The 20,814-nt window shown below is 47.0% G+C and overlaps 1 protein-coding gene across 2 annotated transcripts in view; it reads left to right on the top strand.

The window, feature by feature from the left end:
* Positions 1 to 20,814, top strand: part of LOC126518727 (cyclin N-terminal domain-containing protein 1-like) — a 231,454-nt gene that overhangs the window by 49,719 nt on the left and 160,921 nt on the right. Inside the window, exon 4 of one of the 2 annotated variants that reach the window (XM_055065329.2) lies at positions 20,053 to 20,596. The exons of the other annotated variant lie outside the window; for it this stretch is intronic. Coding sequence (XP_054921304.2) covers positions 20,053 to 20,472 — 420 coding nt within the window. The 3' untranslated portion in view covers positions 20,473 to 20,596. Of the gene's footprint in view, positions 1 to 20,052; positions 20,597 to 20,814 lie in introns of those variants that run through there. 2 annotated transcript variants of the gene reach the window in all.

Here is a 20,814-nt window from a genome sequence, read left to right as displayed (position 1 = left end):
CTTGGACGTCTGTTTAGGTCGATTGACACGACCGCGAATCTTGTTTAACGAGCTTTTAGCTGAAAAGACGACTTGAACACCATATTTCATGGCTGTCTTTTTTAACCATGCCCCATTTGATGTACATAAGGGATGACTGCAAAATTTTTTACCGTTCCGACCTGTTTCTGGGTTGCTTCCCCACTTTTTTTATTTTCTTCTCTAGCCCTTCACATATTGATACAATATAGACACAATCTCTTTATATTTAATCACTTGCTTGAAGAAATAAACCAGTTGTTAGTCCGCGCTCGTATCGTGCACTTCCTTTTGTCCTTCGTCCGGGTTGCGCCGTCCGGGTTGTACTGATTCCGTACGCTCTTGACGGCCCGTTTCCGCGGAAGGCGGCTATATATTCCAACACGATAGGTCGCCGATATACACTGCTCGTGTTGTGCAAGAACTGCTCGAAGAGGGCGGCGTCACTGTTTTGGAAAGGCCGCCCTAATCCCTGGACCTCAACATAATTGAAGATGTCTGAGGCTCATTGAAAGTATCGCTGGCGCGCCATCCTCTCTACGGGTTGTGCGAGGATAGGCTTTGGTCCACCATCGTCAGCGAGTGGAACGTTCCGCTAATGAACACATCGCTGACCGAGTCGCTCTACACTCCACTGCCCTCCAGAATGAGCGCTGTCATCGCTGCCGTTGGGGACATGACGAGATACTCAGTGAAGTTCGGAGCGTGACGCATGTGCTTCCCTGCCGGTGGGCAGGGTCTCTCTACGGCAATGAACTATAGTCGATGAGAATCACTTCCGGCTGATTGTCTTAACCTAAATCATTCCTTTATTCGTATCCGTTTGTTTCATCGTGTTTGACCCCCATGGTTATTATTGTTGAGTGCTTTGTTTTCCTTTCGCTTCAAATAAAGACTGAGCACGTTGCGCGCACATTTTGATGTCTCTATCTTGTCGCTGCATATTACGCTGGCACACACAGCGAAGACATTTACGTGCACGCATTCAGTACACGGGCCTCTTGAAAGAACAAACGAAGCCTGCTGTCAAAAGAAGTTTGTAGGACTTCATTGTCGCCAATGAAGGCTCGGAGGTTGGCGTCGCACAACGCTTAGTAAAGAATGTCAGCTCAGTTCCCGCAGTAACGATGAAATCGGCGCACTGCCCCTGACCGTAGCACGCTTCCCGACAATGTGACCAGCGCGCGCCGCCGTAGCAGACGATGCGAATCAAGACTACGCCCCTCGAGCGCCTGCGCGAGCTGCTGCCGCCGCCCGACTCCAGCGCTCGCCGCATCGCCGATGCCTAAGCGTGAAACAGACTGTACATTTGTCTAAGAGTGTGGTGGAATTCAAATCACCTAAAGAGCTGCGCTCAAGTTGCGCATTTAGGGTGAATCGTAATCGTCGGTAATTTTTTTTTTCACCGCTATTGTAAACGTCTCTTTCTTATCTCGTCTGACTGACCAGTTAGTTAACAGAGAGTGTTAGAATAGGGGCCCCAATAGTTAGGGGCCCCAAAAAGCTTTGCGGGTGTTAGCGTTGGGGCACTCAGGAGTGAAGAGTTTTAGAATAGGGGTTTCCGTTTGCGGATAGCGTCTTGCTCTGACTGCGCCACTACGGCTTTAAAGAAAAGCTATTAGAAATAATTAAATACAATATGCCATTTTATGATAGGAATAGTAATTTTGACTTGCGTGTATTTGCGTTTGATTACAATTTAGAGGTTATTCTGTAAGCAGCAAACAATTAGTTGCGCTTAGTTTTGAGTAACAAACTTTACGTGCCTTCGCCAGCCAAGCTAGGCCGTGTTAGGCCTACGAGCATACGAGCCATAGCATCCACAATCGAATTCGGAATCAGTGGCGTCTAATGAATCAATCTTCATAACACGCTAGTTGAGAGAAAGCGATAACCCCAGTCACTTCCCCTAGCTTGCGAACATCACGCGGTACCGCGAATCGAACCCAGTTTGGTGCTAGGTGGGAGTCGTCGCTTCGATGCGTGCCGCCATGTTTGTTTACGCAAATCTTTTAGGGCAACTTTTGGGGCTGCCGCTAAATCAGTGAAATAGCGCGCCCGACGCAAAACCCAAACGCAATTTGCGTCTCGCGCATGCGCAATGGCTTCGACGCTATTTCTTTGGGGCCCCAAACGTTTGGGGCCTCTATTCTAAAGCTCTCTAATTCTTCCATATGAGCGCTTCTGGAAAGTGGACGCTTCCCAAGGGTCCCGCTGGGTGTCTACCTTCGCATTCCACTGGGATGTGCCGAATTCTCTCCGGACTTTTGCTGCAGCACGCACGTGGTTCTTCCTGTTGTTAATGTTTGTCGGACGTGTTTTTGTCCTTAGGCAAGCAGCTCTGTGTTGGTCAGGAATGAGCTGTCTCATGAGGTGCCTCGATAGCAGGGCCGCTGGTGAGAAGTGGTATACTCTAGGCACCCTAGCCTTGGATACAGCGGCTACCTTTGCTAAGCACATGCGCTCCCCAGCTGCCGGCGTTCCTCACTACGCGAGCGTGTTGGGACAGCGGGTGGGTGCGGTCATCAAGTGAGATCTGCTCACGTTTGCCTGTGCGCGTGACACCATGTTTGTTCAGCTATAAGCTAATGTTTACTGAAATATATGCAGCTGATAAGTATACAAACCGCACTTTGCCTAAATCTCAGATACCTGCCTTTTTCTAACACTGTAACAATTGAAAGTCGTCGCGCGCGAACAGAAAAAAAGATTCCTGTTCGTTGTGGTCGTCTTCTGGCGCTGCGGACATAGTTCATATGTGTTGATTGAATTTCCATCGGAGGAGCCTAGCTAGGGGGGGCAAGGGCCTCAGAAATAATTGCTTTGCTGCGGAAACATATGACTCAGTGGCATTGGTATGCTGCGATTCATGAGGCAAAAAAGTGCCAGTTAAGCTTTCGCTGGCTTGCAGAATGACCACTTGATATCACATGACTTAGAATGGCATATCACGTGGTTAGGTGGCGATCCAGTGAGTAATGTTTTGGCGTAGCCAGAAATTTAGTTCGGGGGGAGGGGGGGGGGGGCTTACGTTGCAGCTCGGCCTCCTACTTACAGAACTCGTCCAGGGATCAAATACATGAATAATAAGTGCATTGTCATTGCCAAAGATGCTGCAAACGAATTATTGAACGGTACGCACTGCCAAGACAATTAAAATATGTATTTTTTCATAAATGAATATTCGTATGTCCCAAAAACTATCCAGGAAATAACCGATATAAATGTTTCCATGTTTTTTGTCTATTTAGTAAGTAAAGAAAATATCACACGAACTTTATCACTGCATAAATTCGAAACCAGCTAAGTAGCGCATGCCGCTGATATGAAAAACGTAAAGGCCATCAAATGAACAAGTTGATGAGAAATATTTTAATGAAACTTTGTCATTCAAGAACCTTGTTTACATTTTTGTACATATGACGCGGCCAGGGAAAAATCTCAATGACGCTGTCCTTCGTTCCAATGTATTGAGCAGGAGCAGCTGTCACCGGTCGTGTATTGTAATTGCACCGAAATTATAGTCGCAACATATAGCACATATAGAAAGCAGAAGTTCTGCAAAATATACATTATAAATGCGAAGATACACACAAAAGCTCACAGCAAGATATTTAAATATACGTATAAGTCTGAAATAAATCTGCGTGTCTAAGCAAAAGTTACTGTATATATATTGTGTCAAGCAAGGCAAATAAGCATGTTGCACAATAACAGATTCACAGATCGCAGAATCCTAAGCCTCCCCTCCCTCCCCTTCCCCGTCCCTCCACTCTCCCCGAAGCATCGCGCGCGACGGAAGGCGACGCGCTTCCTCCCCACTTTTCTCCCTTGCGGACACAAGACCATCGTCGGCTCCCTCCCCCTCCCCTCTTGTTTTCACTCACACATACAGCATTCGGTGCGCGGTGACGATGTTATCGCTCTTGGACTTTATACGCAACATGACGGCGACGGCAGCAGTGCGCCTGGAGTGTCCATATAATTGCTAACGACATAATATAACATCCGGCAAGTGAAGAGTCCCGTGGTCCATTACTTTCCGTAAAAGAAGTAACAAAATCGAACTTTCACCACGCGACAATTCACTGCGCCGCAGCAACTTCTTTTGTGGGGCGGTGGCACTAAAATGAAAAAAAAAAACACGCAAAGGAAAGCATGTTGGCCACAATTGAATGCCTAGTTTGGGCACCTAATGGGGCTGCCGAAGGAATATCGAAGAAAGCGTTAGACGCGTAGTTCACTGAGAACCGTACGCATACTGCTCGGTATCCTACACCTGCGATACAAGACTTTCCGGAGAGGTTGCGATTAAAGCCCCTCCATCCACGCGCCACGGCCGCCACGGCTTTAGTTGCGATAATATCGAAGTGAACGTGATGGTCTCAAGCGAACGCGTTGCAATCCGTCGAGTACCCACAGTGATGGCAGCGAGCGACAATTCTTACTTTTTCACGTCTGCAAGCCAGAAAGCGCCCAAAACGGTGCCATTCCAAAATCCACTCGGCCAGGGAAAAACGAACGTGCGCTGAAGTGCGCCGCGCGGATGGCGGGGCAACACGAGGAAAACGAATGCGCCCTGTCCGGCTCGGCAGCCCGCGTGTACCGAAAACAAGAAAATTGAAGAGGCTTAATGTGTCCTCGCGAATAGAAGGCAAAGTAGAAAAATAAATGAGAACGTAGTTACATTTGCTGGCTTTAGTGTCTTGACGTGGATGCTTTGGCGTAGGCAAGAAAAATGTTCATGTTCTTTTGTGACATGACGGCACAAATGTACCACCACAACGCTTCGTCTCATGGGACCGCGCTGCGTGCTTTGTCAACTTGTCTGATAATGCGTTGATTTGACTTGTCTCGTTGTATGGTCCAATGTACGACTTTAGAAAAGTCAGTGCACCTTTGGCTTCAAATGCTTACACAACATTAAACCTACAGAATTCCGGAATTGGAAGATCTAAAGCACGACTTCAGAAATGTCAGTGCACCTTTCGCATCAAAACTTTATGAGAACTTTACACCCATAATGTTTCGGAATTGAAATCCATGCGCTCCGTAGATTCCGCGGCTGCCGCGAGATCGATGACGCAACCAGCCCGGTCGCTATCGAAACGTGCTTGAAACTTTGTGCTCAGATGGGTTTATGTGACTCCAAGTGCATGGGCGTTGCCACGAAATTTAGCCCGAGCTTGCAATGATCGCGCCGAAATGTCTTTTCGAGCGTGAAATAGACTTTCTAGACAAAATCCAGAATGATCTCCGGCGCCGGGGGTTGCTTTGGTCGGCGGTGTATATGAAAGCACGAAAAAATTTCGAGGGGACTGAAGCCCTGCTAAGCTAGCCTCACTCGAGAGGGCTCGGGTTTTAGACGTAGCCGGGTCCACAGTCTATAGTGGTGGCCTGACCGAATTCTTAGTACGCTCTGCTACTTCGCCGGTCTGATCGCCGCCTTGGTCGGTTGCTCCGTAGTAGCTTAATTGCAAGAGTCATGAGGGAGGTAGTGGCCGAATACTACACCAGGGAGGCCAATTCTTGTTCCAGTGATGGAGTGCCTTTGTTGAAGCTTAGTGGGTATTCCCAATTTGGTTCTATCTGGACTAGTGTAGTCCCACTGGCACTCGGCATTATTTTTTGTCGGTGTCAGGCGCCACTTTAAGCCTGAAAAATGTTGTGGACTGGACGAAGATTATAGCCAAAGACGTTCAGATTAAAAGCCCGGCGTTCTGCCTCTGGTCTACACCACTACTCTTGGCCTGGCGAAAAAGAAAAATACATATGATTAAGAACAGATGACTATTGGTCGAACGTCTGAGGGCTGATTTCGGCCTGCTTTTAAACGCGTCTTACACGAAGGAAAGAAAAAAAGGAATTATTAGAGAAATAACATTGCTAAAAGTCGTCCAAAACTCTTTTTACTTTCCGTTGGCAGAAAAAAAAATTTAATCACGTTACGCACTGCAAAAGGAAAAGTAAAAAAAAATGAGATTCTTTATTTCATGCGTGCACACTTCTAACGGTTCTGCAGAGGCTAGCATTGTCCGTAAACAAATAACTACATAAATAAGAATATTAGAGATTACGTTAGTAAAATAGAAATCTGGCCGAGCAGCTATCGATGCGCAGTTGTCGATTTTGCGAAAGGCACGTATTTTCTTTAGGTTGTTCCACGTTTTCCGAGCGGTTTACAATTAAACAATGCGATAACTTAAGCGTTTCGGGCAGCTATCAGCAGCAGTGGTGCGTCCACGTGCTTTCGTCAACAGTTGCGGAATATGAGCTGGCTGGAGGCAGCATTTCGACAAAGTGACGGGGGCAGCATTTATGACAAGGAACAATTTGAATACATCCCACAATAGCACAAAGCAACGCAGGAAAAGCAGATGCGTTTCTCGGGAAGAAAAATTTCCACTGGTAGAATAAATGAATAAAGCCTTTATGTTAAGGAAGGGGACGGCTCTAGGCCGCTGTTGGGGATTAGGAGGCAAAGGAATGTGGGTTCCCGGACTGTTGGCTGAAGCACATCTTCATCTCGGTCTCGGATCTTCCGCTTTATGCAGACTCAAGTGCGTGTTCAGTTCCGCCGCTCTCACATGGGCTCATCGACCCCTTCTACACTACTCGAAACAGGCCACTTTGTCTGCCATATGTCGCAATAGCTTTCTGTGTTTCAGGGTTAGCTTGTATTCCAATTGCTAGTGTTATAATGTCTCCGTGTAGGAAATGTTGAATGTTGGATCTCCCTTGTGAAAAAGCTGCACAACTCCAAATGAGGTGTTGCAAGTCTGCTCTGCATGACTCCTGGTAATGTGTGCATCGGGTATAAGTGTTCGCAATCGTAGCTTGTCTGGCGTTGGCGCCATTTCTGAAGTATGTGTGGTGTGTATACAGCGTTGGCCATAACCTTACTTCAAAAAAAGAAAAAAAAAAGAAAGAAACCCTCTTCCGTGCGGGTAAGCCCGCCCTTGTCGTCAAACACATGTACTGATGTAGGCTCTGTTAGTCTCCGTTTACTGTCTGCTTTTATTTTAGTGCAAATGTAATGCATTACTGCCCTGCTAGAAGAGCCTTCGGCCAATATCTTTAGGTATGGATCTTGGTCCGCGGGGTCTGGCGAGGAAATGGAGTGCGGGGAGCTGTACGGTGTAATCAAGTCCACCCGCTTGAAAAATTCCTCGCCGTCAAACTTCCTTGTGTCCTTTGCGGCATTCTGCACGTGTTGGGTAGATGACATTCTTTGCCTATCGTGAAATTTGGTCGGCGCTGCGGGGTGCATGCTGTCATATGGCAGTATGTGCACGCTCTGCCACATTATATACGTCGTTTGTTCGCGCCTTTCTGATAAATGCTGATTCACGCCCAGAATTTCTCTGGAAGAGAGGGAAAATATGCATGTGGAGTCGGATGTGCACAAAGTTCTTGACTGCTCTATCGTAACTGCATCGGATTACTCAGCAAACTCCGAACACGAAAAGAAAGGCAGAGGAAAACATCGCCCATGCACTCACTCGATAAGCAGAGCATTCGTATGCAGTTGGAAGGTCAGTCGTTGACAATCGCATCCGCGTATCGCCCCCTCGTTTTGTTATCGCCAGCGAACATTGTCAGCCTGCCGTACAGTCCTGCCGAAGTTCCCGAAACGTCCTCGTGCCTTGGAAATGCCGTCTCAAGAACGCCAGCATCTCCTGACGCCGCAGGTCAACGCGGCGATAACGTCCAAACCAGGATCGAAGTTTGGCCGCTGGTTAAGCAGGAAAAATAGCTACATGGTGACTTACAACCCTTCCATTTCGCCGGACTGTGAGAAAGTCGGACCGGCGCTCGAAGCCAGAGGTTCGGCATCGGGGTCATCGCAGTGGCTCGTTAGCTTTCCCAAGCCGGCCAGATACGACGGCGGACCTCGCCAAACGCCAACCCAGCCCAGAAGTGACAGCGTGTGCATCTCCGTCGAGGACGCGCAAGGCCGGCATTCGTCGTCCACATTCGTCGGAAGAGCGGACTCCCGGATGTTCATCGCCGTGGTGATACTCTTCGTCGTCGTCTTGGTCGTGATATGCCTGGGCACTCTCCAAGCTTTCGTATCTCACAACACCCCGACCGACATTGCGGGACTGTTTACGTTCTTAGGTGTCATAGTTCTCATAATATTCGTTGTGATATGCCCTTTGCCCTGTGGTTCCACTGGACCTACCACCGCCAGGCCCGTGCCCGAAATCCAACCCGTTTGAAAGCCGCGTGGTCGCGGACGACGGGGAGATGGACTGCCACATCATCCGCCCTGCGCGGCTCCTACTCCGACCCCACCGGTCATCGTAGGTTTTTCTTGTCGCGATCTTCGTAAAACAGCTGTAAATGTATCAATCAATAAACGTGGTATATCGATTTGTAGGATTATGTCACGCCGTCTATTTCTGCGATTGCGCAACCCACTGCACACGGCGACATGCACTGCTATCTTAAAGGGTCATCTGCAACACCAAAAACACCACTCTTGCAACGATAAGACGATTGGCAAGCCAGAAAAAGCGCAAGAACGAAATACGGGTGGCGACGCCTACTTAAGTTCCCGCACCTGGGGGCTGTGACGTCTTGGATTTTGATGGCATCTTCTAGGGCCTACTAATTGTATATAGAGGCGTACAGATTGACTACGTTGTGTTCTAAAGGAACCAAATATTAAACATGGCAAGTTTCAGGAACCTTTATTCAGCCAACGCGGCCCAAATGCGAAAACATACTTTGGAATCCCTGACGTCACGCAGACGTACCGGCGCTGGGGTTTCGGCGCGAAATTAAAATACTGATACTTGGACCTTCATTTTCTCATCTAATAATCAAACTATTTTTTTTAAATGACTGCCTGCAGGGTTCTCAAACAATGCTTCATTAGTCTAAACTGATTTATTTCGCTTTACTGCCCTTTTAAGGGAAGAGGAAGCTTTAGCTCGGGCCAAACTCCGACACGGCCTATTCAAATACATGTAAAACGCAAAATGGTTTTCTGAGACAACCTCTGGGCCAATTTTATTGAAGTTTGTTGCATTTGAGAGGGAAAGTTAAATTCTAGTGACTGTTGGAAGCGGAATTGCGATTTAGGACCTGACTTTTGTTAAAAGCATTTTAAAGAATTCGTAAGTTGGAAAAAAATAGAAGTACGAAGTTTATAAATTAATAGCTCTGCATCAAGAACAGATATCGCGGTTCTGTAGACGGCATCCATTAGATCATTCAAAGCGGACAAATTCGATATGTCAATTCATATCTTACGTGAATATGTTACGTTGTGTACAAGGGTTCTGCAAAAGCTGTATTTCCGTATTACTCAATCTTTTTTAGGTTCATGTTTAACATATCAGTGATGTCCGCTTTAGATGTACTGTTACATGAAGTTCACAGAATTGTGATGTGATGTTTCTTGTTGAGTTATAGCGTTGTAAACTTTATAATATCGTTTTCCTAAAGTTTTTGATTTTGCCAATTTTTAACAAAGATTTACGACTTAGGTAAAAAAATTCGAATCAAGCAGTCATTTCCTTTAAATGCAACAAACCTCGTCAAATTTGGTGCCGTGGTTGCCTGGAAAGACAAATTCTCCTTTTACATGTATTTAGATAGGAACACCCGCGCTAAAGCTTCCTCTTAACATGCTTGCTGTTTCTCTCTTTCGGTGCATATCACTCGTGATGACGCCACAAAGCCCGGCGTTATGTTGCGTACTGCGTGTAATCTCAGCCAGTTGGATACTAAAGCTTTGTGGCAGCGGCATATTCCTCATGTTCATTCACCTTGCATGCCGAAGCTGCGTATTAACCGTTACTGCGAAGTTGCCGTGTCGTGCGGAAGCGTGTTTATTTTCCACATGCGAGGTTGGTCACCTTGGCATCCGGGAAGCTTTGACATTCAGTCAATAATATTTGACCTTATGGGTACGGTCACAAGGTCGTTATAGACTGTACGTTTTAGCGCAAAGGTTCATCCTGGCGCAAGTGCCACATTCAGGAGCGTGGATTGTGCCGCACGGTCATCACGTGCTTGCTTGTGATCCAAACAGGGAAGTCGCTTGATATCGTTTCTATATAGGTTAGAATAAATTCAATGGGGATGCTTGATTTCTTTGAAAGGAAAGACTACTTTAGATAGGATGAAGGGTCGGACGCTATTTGCGTTACAAAGGGTGGGCGAATATCAATTTTTTCGTAAAAGAATAATCACAAGCAGACGTAGCTGCGTATTTAAAGCAGGATTAGTTATTCCTGTATAGTTAAATACTGCGTCTTTACTGACTAGCCCAACAAAGCAAGGAATAGAATCAGTTTCAACACAAGATCACTCATTATCATTAAAAAGAACTGAACGAATAGCCTGTCAGCAAATTTAGAGCCTGGTGGAAAACAAGCTTTTCAAGAAATAATAGGCGCTGTATGGAACGGAGATTTACAAGAACGCCAAATGAATAGTTGCCGGCAACAATCCGAGGACACCCAGGCACTTACGAGTTGTGAATGCGAAAGCATTAATTTCGAATTGAACGCCGCTGGGCGTTTCTTCGAGTTGTGTACTCCTCACGAGCAAGGGAGCGCGTTGAGACGCTTGGCGCGTTTTGATTTGGCCTTATCGAGGCGCAGTTAGAACGCAGGCGAGAGCTTCCGTGGTCGAAGAACTCGCGGATAACACAGGCTTCCGAGAGCGAGGGTCACGTGTCGTCGCGACGATGCCCTTTCCCCTCGCGCTACACCTGGCGCGCTAAGGGTTCAGCAGGTGTACCCTTTCGCCCGCTCTGGTCAGTCGAGGCGCGCTTGTGACGTGGCGTCGCAGCCAATGGGAATTGTCGCTTCCTGGCAGACTTTGCCTGACAGACGCCGGCTTTTTCGCTCAGTGGGCCATTCAACTCTTTCGCATCAGAAGTTAGGGAACAAATAAAAAAGAAAAGCTGATCTAGGATATGTGTACCGTAAACACCTCTAAAAGAGCCCGCTCCAAGGGAAATATCACTGGGCGTAGTGTAAGCGATTAAAATGCTACTCAACTATAGACTGCCAAGAACACTAAATGGCAGGCTACAAGGAAAACGAAGGCGAGAATGGCGGCAAAGGCGGCGCCTGACTACTGAAAATTCAGAGTGGGGATGCAACAAACAGGAAAAGTGCTGGGGAAAATAAATTACGAAGTATGCAGGAACTCCACTGGAGTTGTCTAAGTATGCGTAAGCATAACCCAAAATTTTAAGTTGTTCCACTCCCGAATTTCAAGTTGTCCCGCCCCACATTTCAATTGGGCCTTCCCTAAATTTCAACTTGGTCCGCCCCCAAATGTTATTTGGTCCAACTCTACTATAGGCTCGCCCGTGTATATTCTGCGGAGCTCTGTGCATCCCTATGAGTGTGCATAAATCTGGTTGTACGGGTACTCTCAGTGATCAGTTGTTTTTTCAATTGTTCCTTATCGCTTATATAGCTACCGATCATGTACATTTACTCTATTATAACGATTAAATGTCTTAACTTCCCAGATTACGCATTTTTATGTAGATACAAGGCATTGTAATTTTCGCGTGACAGACAGATTTTACTGGTGTACTCGACACAGAATGCTTACGCGTTCAGAGGAAGCTTTAGCTCGGGGCCAACTCCGACGCGGCCTATCCAAATACATGTAAAACGTAAAAAGTTTTTCTGAGATAACCCCTGGACCGATTTTAATTAAATTTGTTGCATTTGAGAGAGAGAGAGAGAGAGAGAGAGAGTTAAATTATAGTGACTGTTTGTAGCGGAATTTCGATTTAGGCCCTGAATTTCGTTAAAAAGATTTTCAAAAATTCGGAAGCTTCAAAAGAATAGAAGCACAACGTTTACAGATTTATAGCTCTGCATAAAAAACAGATATCGCGGTTCTGTAAACGGAATCCATTAGAGAATTGAAAGCGGACAATTTCGATACGTCATTTTATATCTTACGTGAATTTTTTAGGTTGTTTACAAAGGTTTTGCAAAATCTGTATTTCCATATTATTAAATTTTTTGAGATTCATGTGTAACATATCAATTTTGTCCGCTTAAGATTTACTATTAAATTCAATTGATGGAATTGTATTATCAATTTTCGTTGCTGAGTTACAGAGTTGTAGACTTGATAGTTTCGTTCTCAGAAATTTTCAATTTTTGCAAATTTTTAATAAAATTTGGCTACCTAAATCAAAAATCCGAAACCAACAGTCACTAGATTTTAAGTTTTTTCTTTTAAATGCAACAAACCTCGTCAAATATGGTGCAGTGGTTGCCGAAAAAAACGAATTCTCCTTTTACATGTATTTAGATAGGAGCACCCGAGCTAAAGCTTCCTCTTAAAAACAAAAAAAAAAAGAACGCTTCGCGTATTTAAAGTATTTGCGATAGCGTCTACTAGCGCGATTTACTCTTGACATTTCGCCTCGTGTACACGGCACGTCGTGAACGCATGCCACTTAGTGGGCAGGATAGGCTACTGTGCCCGCGAGTGTTTGTGTATGGAGTGGAATTTCAGAAATTGGCAGGTACCAGAATTTTGTTCAAAGGCCAGTTTCGAGGAATCGTTGAAGGGTACACGCAGCTTCGTCGATGTCTACCAAGTGCGTTGACCCCGTTGGGCCACTGGCGCGTAACCCTCGCGAGATGCGTAGGCAGAGGAGAAAGTCAAAAACTATTGTACAGGGTGGGAGGGAGGTCTTTCCCAGAGGGCTTTTGTCCAGAAATAGTGGGGGTTCTTGCCTCCTTGAGACTCCTTCTTTTGCACGCAACTTATTGACTGCTAGAAGGAAGTGTGGCATAAATGACCCTTCGCGACATATCTGACGACGCTCAAATATTTCGCGCGAGCGATAGCTACGATACTAGGCTAGGGCTACTTCAACCCATCGTCCTACCGCCGGTGCACTGCGAACACATTCTTGCCTGTGTGCCTTTTTTTTTTTCCTGTAATAGTTTGACATGAAGGTTGGGCGATATCAAAAGTGTTTTGTGATTCGCAGCGGTTGTTGATGCGCATATCACACTGACGGCGCTAAAAGCCGCAGAGCTTTAGCGCTGTCAGCATCGAGTCGACAGAGGTGTGCGACAGTACGGACTGCGCCGCTGTTGTGGTCCTTCCGAAAGCTTTCTGTGGGCTGGTGTGCCGACGTCCGGCACGCTGACGCGGCCGGTACAGTCGGTACAGCGGCTATAGTTTGCATGGTTGGGAGACGGCGGTGGGCCACGTTTCAATAAAACCATATTCAGATTACGAATACACACAGTTATAGACATAGCTTGTAATATTATGGAAGAAAAATGAATGCTAATTTATAGACACAGAAAAAGCTATGTCCATAAGAGATGGACAAATTGGACGCTATTTTCAAGCATTTATTAACGATTTTGGAACGCATAGCGTCGCCTCGCGTCATTTTTGCGCGACTTTCGATGACGAATAAAATATGTGTTCTCTTATTTAAAAGACTGGGCCCTGCAACACTTTTTATCGAAATCGTGCAAAGCATTTCACATGAAAGGACACAAATTTAGAAATGTCTTGCCGCAAAAAAAGTAATCTTATGCGTTCAGTTGAACCGGTGTTAGCGGCATTCAAATATCGCCCTTTTCGGCGGCCGCCGAATACCGCAAGGTGGCAACTGAATGTTTGTGTAGACTCTATGAACGCAGTGATACTTAGTAATTTCTTAGTACGTCAAGTATGGTCAACATTCTTACCGTTGCAGCCACTTTTGTGGCCGTTAACAAGGTAATATTTCTCGTGACGTTTCCACACATCCAGCCAATGAGGGCACCATGACGTCATCATGTGCAGTTCAAATGGCGGTGGTTGGAAGGAGCCGTAGCAAAGCATGAGCGATCTTCACAGAGGTGTTGCGCGTTCCCCTCTTCTTGGATGTGAGTAATATTTGGGTCACGTGTTCACGGCAACGTTATCTCGCGTCTAGTATGATTGTTTTGCCATGCATCAAGAGTGTTGCAGAGATGAAAGCTTGGACGCCCGCTTTCATCATTGTGAGCCACGATGATTCCAACGGCACAATAAAATCAAGACACATTTCAGACGGTTGTCGTTCCTTTCAATGAACGCACGTACAGGTACGTCCACTGTTAAAGGGAATGTGCATGCATCTGACCAACACCACCTGTAGACTTGTCTAGGTGGTGTTGGCCTTGCTCACATTTCTTTAGGCGTTGCAGCATCTGTGCACGAGGAAGTGTTGTCGATGCTCTATGCGGGCAGATAGAGACCAGCTATGCTCGGGGACAACTTATCTTGTCAGTGGAGCTGCTAAGGCTATGGCGGAGCGTCTGCACAATCGTGTTTCTTCGGCATGTAGTCCCGCAGCTTGCGGTTGATTGTGGTTCCCGTTTCGATTTTCCTCACTCACTGTACATACGCCCATTTCCTGTCTTCGGAACCTCCGGAATAGCCTTGGATGCTTAATAAAATTTCACGAAATATTTACTTCACCGCTGGAAATCTAATATTTGGATCTCATAGCTTTGTGAGAACAACGTGCGTTCTCATCGCAGTTTTTTTTTATTTGTTAGACTTATTTCTGGCGTCCGTCACCGAACGGGCACAACAACTCGGTTGTGTGAGTGCAGGGGCCCTATTTACTTAGAACATAGGCGTGCAGAAAACTTAGTGTGGTCCAATAATAAAAAAAAAACAATGAAAACAATGGTTTTTATAAGACTACGCGGCTTCGCATAACTTTGGTAACGCAGTAATAAATCAAATAGACTGTATTTGTGCTAGGGAAATGTGAAAATTATTAATAGATCCAGGTAACTCTTCCGTGGCGCGTTTAGGGAATGCTGCGTTTCGGTCGCGTAGTTTTCACAGCATTGCCGAGAGAGGTTGCACCCGAGTGCAGCTCCGTCATCTGCCAAGTTTGGACGTTTCCCAGATTTCCCACGCATGTAAAATCGCTCATGCTCTCCTAAAGTGTGTTCCCTTTAGCACTCTCTACCGGCATATTCGGTCGCGAAAAATTAAGGGGAAAATAATAAAGTTAATAAAATTAATTAAGAAAATAATAAAGGGGGAGCAGTGGTCACGTGCTATAGCGTCGGTCTCTGATCCGCACTTCTCGTGGCGCTCGTGCTCCCGCAAGGGCTGCAGAATGTAGCGTCAAGCTTTCCTTTTCCCCCCTCAAGGACCATTTCTCTCTCCACACCGCTCTCTTCCTGTCTCTTACCCCCGTATTCAGAAGTGCACCTTGAAGCCCATGCTTGATATGATATTGCTACGGAACAGCCGCCACAGTGCAGCCATTTAACAATATAAATGACGCGTGCTGCGAACACTCCCATGACGCTCATCGCGTTTCCTTTGGTACGTTCACGACAGGCGTTAAGAGTAGAAAGTGCAAATAGGAAATGAAAGCAATGAGCATGAATTGGAGGTGGGTGAACATTCTAAGTTTCGATTCGTCATAGAATATTACTCACTAACTATTCGTATTCCAAAACGAACTATTGGGCATTTTCAAATAGTCTAAACCAAGCAAAAACTTCTAAGCAACGTACTGTTAATGCCTTTCTACTCTTTTCTCTCTGTTTGATATATTATCGAAAATCACCGGCAGTGAAACAACGACACAAGCTTTGGAAGCGATGCATAAAAAAAAATCTTTAATGCAATCTTTGTTTTTGGCTTCGCAGTGGAAGCCTATATAACAACCTCCTTTTTGTCTTTGTAGTTTTTTATTTAGGAGCCTTTGCTGTCTAGTCATGCAGATGTTTTCTTTTACGTTACAAACAGCGATATCTTCTTCCGAGATTGTCAGTGTCCACTTGGGAGTGAATTTTCAGAATGACGCCAGTTTGGAGATAAGCGCCGCAAAAAAAAAAAAAAAAAAAGCGCTGTAAAAAAATTATGCATATCCCACGCATTGTGGGAATCGATGTAAGCCAAGCTTCTTGTGCTGTTTGCTTTGACTGACGATAATTAGTGGTGATGTTGACGGCGAATGTTTAATTTCTTAAACGTTTTGTCGAACGCAAGAGTGGTGAGTTGATGTTGAACTTTACCTCGCGTGCACCACTGTTGTTTGTCAACATAGTACGCAGAACACACAGGGAGAGGTGTTTGCTTGAGGCGTTGTTGTGCGCCATATTTTATGACTTCAGATAGGGTTGAGCATTGTCATTGCCTCACATGGCACATCGCATCGTGGCAGAAGTATTAAACTTGAATTGGATTATGGGGCTGTACGTGACAAAACAACAATGGGATTATGAGGCACGCCGTAGAGGCGGACTGGGGATTAATTTTGACACCTTGATGTTCTTCAAAGCGTCCCAAAATCTAAATGCACGTGCGTTTTCTATTCCGCCCCCGTCGAAATGCGGCTGTCGCGGTTGGGATCAAATCCACGGGCTCGAGCAATGCCACAGCCGCAAAGCTAACGCGGCGGGCACAGAAGTGTTGATTTGACGGTCGACAGCTTCCGCAGTGTCGCCTGGATCCTTCGGTGAGCTTTAATTAATGCGGCTCTACTTCTGCACGCCCTGTCCGCTTGACATATTTGCATGGTTTTGATTATTCAGAAATAGCAGCAACGTACTGTACCGTACCTTGAACTTAAACTTATCCAGTTTCCCCGCAACCGCCGTAGTATAGTAAGTAGTAGGGTTTGCTTGCATCCTCAGGTCACCTGCCCCCCTCCCTTGTATGGCAACTGCCTCTTCTCCTCCCTACAGTTATATCTACGTCCCCTCAGTTTCTGCAATGCTTCACGGATAATTACAGCTCTCAAGATGCTAATGTGGCGACGGCCAGGAAGCTCCAGAGGGCATTGTGCACATTCGACGCTGTGGGCTGGAAACACATTTCTAGCGTCGCCTTTCCTCTCTGACTCGCTCTTGTCATGTATACACACGCTGTGAACCCCTCCGCCCCGACGCGGTGTGCCTGACAGCAGCAGCAGCAGTGGGAAAGTCGAAGAGGCAAAGAAAGCATCGCTTTAAAATTATTTAACATAGTTTCAAATAACTCAAATTTTGTCTGTCAGTCTTCCTCCAACTTCAGTCGCGAGGGGCCACCCAGATGGTACTCTCTCCCACGACCGCAAAGCAGGCGCGAACGCAAGCCGACGAGGGAGGGTAGGAAAGCACGGGGGGAGAGGGTGGTGAGCGGTCGGATTGGCTGGCATAGAAAAAAAAAAAAAAAAAGGAGGTGCTGCCTCTACACAGGTGGCGCTGAGGCGTGCTCCCGCATAAAGCCCCTGAAACTTCGTAAAGTAGTGCCACTCTCCTCCTCCGCCTTCACTCCTCCTCGTTTCTCCTCTCTTTCGCGCTCCCTCCTCAACCGTGGCGCCACCTACATTGCTCGAACGCAGCAGACGACCTTTCGCAGAGTGAATGCACGCATAGCAAGGCAGTGCTCTTTTGGCGTTCACGTTGGCTTTCCAGCTCCGCGTAACTTCGTGTACAGCATAGAATTTCTAGTCGGATGTTTATACAAATTCGGTAACGACAGCTTTTGTTTCATTTTTTGATAACTATTTCTTTAAAAAGTATCTGAAGGAGTGTTAACGCTGTGCGCTGACGACTGCGAATGTATCGCGTGCCCTACAATTAGGTACGCAACATTTGTCAAGGGCGTGTCGCAAGATCTTGTTGCGAATGGTTGTAAATAACACGTTTACCATCGAATGACAACCTCTTGGCTTCCAGCAAGCCCTCAGCCTAAAGAATCCGCGCCACCCTTACCATGTGAATTCGCGGCGCGTATCAGCTATGACGTACAAAGGCTGACGGAGATCACTGCTCTGGAGGTTCGAAAGTGTATTACAAGCTGCAGTGCCTCCAACGTGCGTGCTTGCCAATCTAAGAGCGCGCAAAGCCCCAGAGGTGGGCGCTGGTGCTATTATGCTTCTCGTGTATCAACGCCGACAGAAATACCGCGGCCGATCATCGAGTCGGGACTGTGCGTACACAAGAAAATAAAACGAGTTTTTAGCATTCGTGCGCGAAGCAGGAGCGCGATAACAATGCTTGTCTCAATCTCAAACAAGACCACTGTGGCCTTCAGTAATTTTTTCAGGTTAATGACTTATCACGAATAACAGTTCATCGTGCGTTGGTTCGTCCGTTTACTAAGTGACGTACTTGTCGCGAACCGAGTTGCACTGAGGTGCATGCATTGAGGACGTTTGCACTCCCTTCGAAGTAACATTTGCGAGACATGAATTTATTAGTGAAGTCATGATCGCGCAAAGAATCCCCCCGCCATGACGCGGCCGAAATTGCGGCAAGTGAAATGTTTTATCCATAGGTTAAAATGATATGAAACGGCATTCTAGTTGCAAGTAAACAGTTTATTTTCACATAGATGCATGACAGATTTGCCTTTGCAGTCACAAGTGCGTGTGCACCATTTATTGTCTCATAGCGTAAATAAACGCACCAGCAAGAGTCCTACAGCAAGCGCGTCTCAATTAGGCATAGTGACTGTAGAAACTATAATAGTGGCATAGACGAGCAAGCGAACGACTATATGAGCGCGCGAACTAAACGAGCGAGCAAACGACTAAACGAGCGTGCGAACGAACGAGCAAACGACTAAGCACGAACGACGACTAAACCAGCCAGGGAACAGGCGGGCGACCGCACGTTTTCTTTGCGAGTGCTCCACCGCCGCATCTTAAGCTTCGCACACTTTAAAGCTCACGCGAATTAGCACATCCGTCTCAATTACCGATGATGCGGTCGCTCGAGGACGAACGCACCGCGTAACACGGTTTCAGGAGAGCACGCACGCTTTTCATCGGTGCCTCTGTATCGCAAATCCACCGGGCGACCGCCAACGAGGAACACGAACAAATGTGGCAAACAAAGCTAGCCTATCTAAAGAAGGCTAGTAATTAAGTAACCACAAAAGGCAGAGAGTTGCTCTCCTGAGGCGCTTTCATGATCGAGACTGAAATTTTATCAAAAGGACTGCGCTGAATCTTAAAATTTCGTAATCACATTATCGCACGCAACCTCGCGTGCCCGCGAACTCCAGCCGGTTGGCGTTCAAAACGATTAAGCGCACCAAATATGACCAACACGACCACGTAGTGCACATATAAGCAAAGCAGACGTTGCGTAAAAATCACGTTAAAGCGTGCGTACAAATGACAACATGCACAGTGAACTGTGCAATATCTACTACGTTATTGCCCGCAGCACAATACGCAAGCCTGGCACATACAATACTCTGAGAGAGCCACAACTTACATCACATAGTCGCGCGGAGGAAGTTGGTCGGAAGTTCTCCCTGCCGATTCGGTGAAGCCATGTCTTTCTTCTTAACCCGTTGCGCTTACCGGACGGTATCGCGAACATATTCTTGCCTTTGCTAAAACTACATTGGCATCCAAACGCGCAGCAGGTCATGGTAACAGAAAATGACGTGAAGCGACGTCGCACTTGCCACAAAACATCCATCAAGGTGTTCACAAGATCAAAACAACACAGAATAGGAACGGAAGGAATGCCGCCAACAAGCGCCGCTTCTCGAGCAAAGATGGCACTGAAGCGCGACTGTAAACAAACGAAGCCGGCGCAAGGGGCCACGTGATGCCATTAGGCCAATAGCGACGCGGCGTCGGCTTCGGCCAGAGCGCTGGAGGAGGAAGCGGCATTCTTCAAAGCGTGGCACTACTTTACGAAGTTTAAGGGGCTTTACTCCCGCAAGGGTTGCAGAAGATAGTGCCAGTCTTTCCTCCTTTCCCCCGCAAGAACAACTCTGCACACACTCCGTATCCCTCAGAGCAGTCGTGTCGAGCTTGGAGGTCAGGCGCACCTGCGCATCGTCCCTGTGCTTGTTATCGAGCATTGCTAGCCCGCCGTCGAGTCGTACCGAAGTGTCCGAAACGTCTCCGTGCCTTGAAAAACGTCATCTGAAGAACGCCAATATCTCCTGACCCCGCTGGTCAACGCCGCTAAAGCGTCCAAACCGATGAGAGAATTGGCCCGCTACTTACGCATGAAGAAAGGTTACATGGTGATGCACACGCCTTCAATGATGTCACAGGAACCGGGACCGGCGTCCGAAGGTTCGGCCTCGGGTTCATCGCAGCAGCCCGTGAACTCCTCCAAGCTTGCCAGGTACGACCGTGGATCTCGCCGCACTCCGACCCAGCTCCGGACTGAAGCCGTGTGCATGTACATCGAGGACGTGCAAGGCCTTCATCCGTCGACCGCCCTCCTCGAAGGTGCAGGAGACTCCCGGATATTCCTCTGCGCGACATTGCTCGTCGTCGTCGGCTTCGTCGTGATGGGCCTGGGCACCATCCAAGCCCTAGGATCTCAAGCCAACCCGGGCAACCTTGGGGGACTGTTTATCTTGATGGGTGGTGCAGTTTTCATGATATCTATTGTGATTTGTTGTCTGGTCTATGGTTCTACCCGGCCGGCTGCCGTGAAGTTTGTCCCTGGAGTCCATCCCGCATGAAGCCGTGTGGTCGCAGGCGACGGTGACATGGAGTGCCCCATCCCACACTCTAAGCTCCCACTCCGACGACACTTGCCATCGCAGGCATCTCTTCTTGTCATCTGCATCAAATCGTTGCAAATGTATCGATCAATAAACATGCACGTCGATTTGTACCATTTGGTCTTGTCCTCTATACCTGCGATTGCGCAAAACGCTGTGCAGGTAGCGCAAGTCTAAAGCTTGCACGCGCATGCAGCATGGTTCGGTAAATCCGTGAACGTCGCTCGGGATGAGAACTGCCAGTTTAAGAAGCTGTTCTAACTTCGGGGTTAAGTTTAATTTCTTCCTTTACCATCAGCA

This window comes from Dermacentor andersoni, chromosome 3 (genome assembly GCF_023375885.2).
Source record: "Dermacentor andersoni chromosome 3, qqDerAnde1_hic_scaffold, whole genome shotgun sequence".
NCBI classification, from domain to species: Eukaryota; Metazoa; Arthropoda; class Arachnida; order Ixodida; family Ixodidae; genus Dermacentor; species Dermacentor andersoni.
This window is presented reverse-complemented; position numbering and strand designations above follow the sequence as displayed.